The following is a 6000-nucleotide window of genomic DNA, read 5'->3' on the forward strand; positions in this document are numbered from 1 at the left end:
GAGGGTCACAGGATGCCTAAGTAACCAAATTACTTTATTAGAACTTAGCATTTTTTGCAGTTAGTAAATATAACCATGTATTTGTATTTTAGCACTCATGGTTCAGATAGCAGCACAACTTTGACCCCAGAACCATATTACCAGATTGGGGGGGGAAAAAGCACCAAAAAAAATCTAGCAAAACAGAATTGACGGTGCCAGTGTATTAAAAGTACAGCTCAAGTGTAATTGAATTAACTGTTTTCCTTTTTTTGGATTGCAGAGGAACACGAAGGCAGGCCTGTTTCCCTGAAGCCCTCTGTGTACCCCTTCTCCTCACTTGGCCCTCAGTGTTCACCTATAGAGCTGTCCCCAAATCCACCAAGCCTCCCGGACCTTAATTCTCTTCATTATGGATTGACACCCGGCTGTCCTGATGGTTCTGCCAGTCATAACCCTAACCGCAGCACTGATAGAGAGGTCAAAGGTCAGCCTCTCACTGGTGTGGACCTTCTGTTGTCTGTGGATCGCAGGTCAGCCAAAAGCTCTACCCCTCCCTGTCCAGACAGAGCTTTGAAACCTGTCTGCGACCTTGTGAATGACACAAGCTCAGCCATTCTGGTCAGGTCCAGTAGCCACGATGCCTTCAGTAAGCTGGACATTGTGGAAAAGCAAATGGAGGAAGAGGAAGCACTGCTTGTGGATTTTAACAGCCCCGAAGTAGGACAAGAGCAAGAGGGTGCATGCCATAGTCGAGACACTCAAAAAGAGCAAACCCTTGTAGGGAAGGGAGAGGTACTGTTGAGTCTAGATTTACATCAGCAGAGTGGTGGATACTCTGCCTCACTCAGTCTGCTTGATGTCATTCTCCCCGCAGCAGTGGAAAGGAGCTGTGATCCTGCAGATCATTCACTATCTTCAATAGATACTGACTTAGCTAATAAAGAGGAGGGGGACAGTGATGGGGGGGATATCTCTGACCAAGTAGTTGAGAACTCTGTGGAACAGAGTGATCTGGATCCTGTTGATGGTGTTAAGAAAACTAGAACAATCAAAGTTAGTAAAGAGAATGAGTCTCATGAAGCCTTGGATGAATGTGAAGCAGAGTGTCTTCCAGGTCAGGAATCCAAAGCCTCACACAGCAAGCCGGTAGCCCTGTCATGTTTACCCATAGCTGTGTCCATGTGCGGCGCTCTTGTGAACCCAAAGACCACAGAAGATGATTCAGGGGAAGCTGAGCTATGCATTGATGCAGATGTGTCTGAGAGCACAGAGGCAGAATCCCTGTCAGGCCTGGAAGCCAAGGAGGAAGAGTCCCACCCGGAGGCACCCGCTTCCCACCCGGAGGCACCCGCTTCCCACCCGGAGGCACCCGCTTTACCTGCTTTTGTGGTCCAGGAGGTTGCAGAGGGCAGACAGTCTCCAGAGGGGCAACAACAGATTTTTCTTGAAGCTTCTACAGATCTTACCTCCACCAATTGTTCAGAAACCAGCCTAGTAGATCCTCCAGAGTTTGGTTTCGAGTACCTGCCTGAGAGCGACCAGGCTGAGCTGCTGGTTACAGATGAGGAGTTGGATGCTTTCCTGCAAGCACATGCTGAAGCAGAACAGGGTGTTTCTTATCCTGAATCTCTCCCAGAATCAAACAGGGCTCCAGAGGAAGGGCTTGTAAAACAGGACTTAGGTCTACCTTTTCCAGAAAGTGATCAAGCAATATGTGTATCTGCAGAGGGGAGCATTAACCCTGGTGCTCTATCAGTATCAGAGGACTCTTGCAGACCTTGGCAAGACTATTCTTCTGGGGTAAGCTCTCTGACCAGCAACACTTTCCAGTCCCAGCACAGCAGTAGCCCTGATCTACAACCCTCCTATGGAGGTGCAAGACCTAAACAGCTGCACTGCCAAACTGCAAGATCTCCAGCAACAGGAGAAGAGGAAGAGGGGGAGCTGGCTCAGATGTTAAGTGCTTCTACAACAGTGCCAAGTACTGCAGAGGATGGAAAACGTTCACCAATAAACCCCAGTATTACAGATGAGCATTCCATCAACTTTAGGGATTCTAACCTTTCATATGCAACTCAGGAGGATCAGGATTACAGTGTGGTGTATGATGAACTGTCAGAACCCCCACCTTACCCTGGGGAGTTTACCACAGACAGTGCCAAGGCAGTGAGCTGCAAAAGGGAGGGAGTGGAGGAGCTAGGGAACAGACAGCCTGCTTGGGTGCCAGACTCTGAAGCTCCCAACTGTATGAAGTGCAATCAGAAGTTCACTTTTACCAAAAGGCGGCATCACTGTCGTGCCTGTGGGAAGGTATGTTAGTCACTGAATAGAATGTATTTTACACTTGAATATTAGATTGTGTCATCATCATTGTCAGCTGTAAATACAGTGTGGCTGCAATTAATGGTTGTTATGACATGTTGTCAAATGGCTTTTTTCTCTGGCTGGTCGTTAAAAAAAATCCAGTGGCTTTCAGTGAGAAAGAGTCAGATTCATTAATTTAGAGCCACATAAATTTTGTGGGGTGTGTTTTTTTTGTTTTTGTGGGGGTTTTTTGGCCAACACAAGTCATTCCTTTTTTCCCCATTAAGGCCCTTGGCCTAATCTGATTTCAGGGTCAACTTTATCCTGTATTATGATACCAGAGTTTTGTTTTAATTATACCAATAACCACAGTCAGCCTTGAGGAGTCCATATTGGTTGATCCCTAATGTATAACCAACTGTTACTTTCCACAATAACAGTGACTCGATAGTGTTAACGAATAGTTATGTCTATAACTTCAATTCTCTTTCAGTTGATTCACTCGGTACAACACATACAGTTGTGGTCAAAAGTTTACATACACTTGTAAAGAATATAATATAATGGCTCTACCGAGCGTCCCGTTATTTCTAAAACTCTGATTTTTCTCTGATAGCGTGATTGGAACAAATACTTTTCTTTGTCACAAAAAACATTCATGAAGTTTGGTTCTTTAATGACTTTATTATGGGTTAACAGAAAAAGGTGATCACATTTTCTCGGTCAAAAATAATCATACGGCAACATGAATTAGCAATTTTGGTGACTTAGAAAGTTGTCAGTGAACTGAGCTTCATAGCATGGCCTCTCAACTGCTTGTGAGTGATTATGAGTGATGACAGCTGGTGACTTTTCTTAGGCCAGTTAAATAGGGCTCATTGGATACAAACGCCCACAAACGCTACAATAGGAAAGTCAAAGGAGCTCAGCATGGATCTGAAAAAGCGAATTATTGACTTGAACAAGTCAGGAAAGTCACTTGGGGCCATTTCAAAGCAGCTGCATGTCCCAAGAGCAACAGTGCAAACAATTGTTTGTAAGTATAAAGTGCATGGCACTGTTTCGTCACTGCCAAGATCAGGAAGAAAACGCAAGCTGTCACCTGCTGCTGAGAGAAAATTGGTCAGGAGGGTGAAGAGTCAACCAAGAATCACCAAAAAGCAGATCTGCCAAGAATTTGAAGCTGCTGGAACACAGGTGTCATTGTCCACAGTCAAATGTGTTTTGCATCTCCATGGACTGAGAGGCTGCCGTGCAAGAAGGAAGCCCTTGCTCCAAAAGCGGCACCTTAGGGCTCGACTGAAGTTTGCTGCTGATCACATGGACAAAGATAAGACCTTCTGGAGAAAAGTTCTGTGGTCAGATGAAACAAAAATCGAGCTTTTTGGCCACGATGCCCAGCAATATGTTTGGAGGAGAAAAGGTGAGGCCTTTAACCCCAAGAACACCATGCCTACAATCAAGCATGGTGGTGGGAGTATTATGCTGTGGGGCTGTTTTGCTGCCAATGGAACTGGTGCTTTACAGAGAGTAAATGGGATAATGAAGAAGGAGGATTACCTTCACATTCTTCAACATAACCTAAAATCATCAGCACACAGGTTGGGTCTTGGGCGCAGTTGGGTGTTCCAACAGGACAATGACCCCAAACACACATCAAAAGTGGTAAAGGAATGGCTAAGTCAGGCTAGAATAAAGGTTTTAGAATGGCCTTCCCAAAGTCCTGACTTAAACCCCATTGAAAACATGTGGACAATGCTGAAGAAACAAGTCCATGTCAGAAAGCCATCAAATTTAACTGAACTGCACCAATTCTGTCAAGAGGAGTGGTCAAAGATTCAACCAGAAGCTTGCCAGAAGCTTGTGGATGGCTACCAAAAGCGCCTAATTGAAGTGAAAATGGCTAAGGGACATGTAACCAAATATTAGCACTGCTGTATGTATATTTCTGACCCAGCAGATGTGATCACTTTTTTCTGTTAACCCATAATAAAGTCATTAAAGAACCAAACTTCATGAATGTTTTTTGTGACAAAGAAGTATTTGTTCCAATCACTCTCAGAGAAAAATCAGAGTTTTAGAAATAACGGGACGCTCGGTAGAGCCATTATATTATATTCTTTACAAGTGTATGTAAACTTTTGACCACAACTGTAAGTATGGGACATATATACACGCCCCGCAGCGTAGCCACCGAACCGGAATCGGACCACCACCACCTTAGTGAGCGATAGATCCAGCAGAAAGGACAGTATGAGCCACCGAAGGGGCTATAACGTCCAACCGATAAAACTGCACAAAAGTGTGCGGTGATGCCCAACTAGCTGCCGCACAAATTTCAGGTTATAGGCACCCCTTTGAAAAGAGCCCATGAGGTTGGCATCCCCCTGGTGGAATGAGCTCTCACCCCCTGGGGCAAAGCAAGACCTTTGGTGCCGTATGCTAATGAGATAGCTTCTATAATCCAGTGTTTAGACAGAACTCTACCTCTATTTGGATTAGTGAAGCAGCCAAACAGCTGGTCACAGGCATCGCACATTCTGAGTGCGCTCAATGTAGGTGCGTGGCACACGCACTGGACAAAGAGAATGCATCCTCCTCTGCTCCTCAGATGCAAAAGGAGGGGAGCAAAAGCTCAGCAACTCAAACTCTAGATCGATTGTTGCAAACCAATCTCCCTGACCGAATGCATTCAAGAGCTGTCTTGAACTTGTACGTTCGTAGGTACGTTTAAGACTTGCGGCTTGACCCGGAACTGCAACCGGTAATCCATGGCAACGGTTTGCAGCACCCACGGAGAGGGGGCGCAAGTGCGCCACTGAGGGAAGTGAGCAGCCAGACCCACTGTCTGCGGGGTGTTGTCGCCCCCCAGTGTGTCTGCAGGAGAATGCATCACCTGCCTGACCTGGCTCATTCTGCCTGCAGGCTGAGCATTTGTGATTGTTTGAGAATAAACAACACTCTTTATTGATTGTAACATGGGAACATGTACATTCATACATTTTGTTGGAGGCACCTAACCTGGGCACAACAATGAAAAACAGCATTTTTATGTGCAGGGGGTTTGTGCTTGGGAGACAGTGTTAGGAAAGTGCAGCGCCTTCTGGGGCTGACAACCTTAACAGAACTTAAGGAGCACCTCTTGGGCGACAACAGAGGGGTAAAAGCAGCGTCTACCTGCTGCTTGACCCCTTCTCCACTCGAAACCAGAGCTAGGAGGGTTGAGGCTTCTTCCTCCTGGGCACTGGGTCCCGCCAGGGGCCTGAGGGTTGGCCTTTGCTACAGGCCGACTGGCATGGAGCTCGGACCGGAGGATGTGCTCCCGCTGGCGGCACACCCACTGCAGCAGTGGGCGCCGATCTCTTGCCAGTCGGCAGAGGAGCGGCGGGCCTGTGAGAGCTTGGGCTTGGGCTTTGCCTGACGTGTGGGAATGATGTCGTGCAGAGCTTCAGTCTGCTTCTTCCTCAGATCGAATCTAGCCCGAATGGCTTCAAGCGAATGTCCGAATAACCCAGCTGCAGACACTGGTGCATCCAGATATACAGCTCTGTCTCTATCCGGGACATCAGAGAGGGTCAGCCACAGGTTCCTCTGCGCCACTACTGATGAAGCCATCCCTCTGCCTAGTAGGGGTGCAACGATACACAAAATTCACGGTTCGGTTCGGTTCGATACTTTGGTGTCACGGTTCGATATTTTTTCGATACAAAAAAA

General features: G+C 46.7%; 1 protein-coding gene across 2 annotated transcripts in view; it reads left to right on the forward strand.

Annotated features, from left to right (window-relative positions):
* zfyve16 (zinc finger, FYVE domain containing 16) overlaps positions 1-6000 on the forward strand; it is a 41802-nt gene that overhangs the window by 7040 nt on the left and 28762 nt on the right. For both annotated transcript variants that reach the window (XM_005944594.3, XM_042213009.1), the window contains exon 3: positions 263-2292. In XM_005944594.3, the coding sequence (XP_005944656.1) occupies positions 263-2292 (2030 nt within the window). The remainder of the gene's footprint in view (positions 1-262; positions 2293-6000) is intronic.

Source organism: Haplochromis burtoni, unplaced genomic scaffold, assembly GCF_018398535.1.
Source record: "Haplochromis burtoni strain Fernald_Lab_line unplaced genomic scaffold, NCSU_Asbu1 Contig_407, whole genome shotgun sequence".
In the NCBI taxonomy this organism is placed as follows: Eukaryota; Metazoa; Chordata; class Actinopteri; order Cichliformes; family Cichlidae; genus Haplochromis; species Haplochromis burtoni.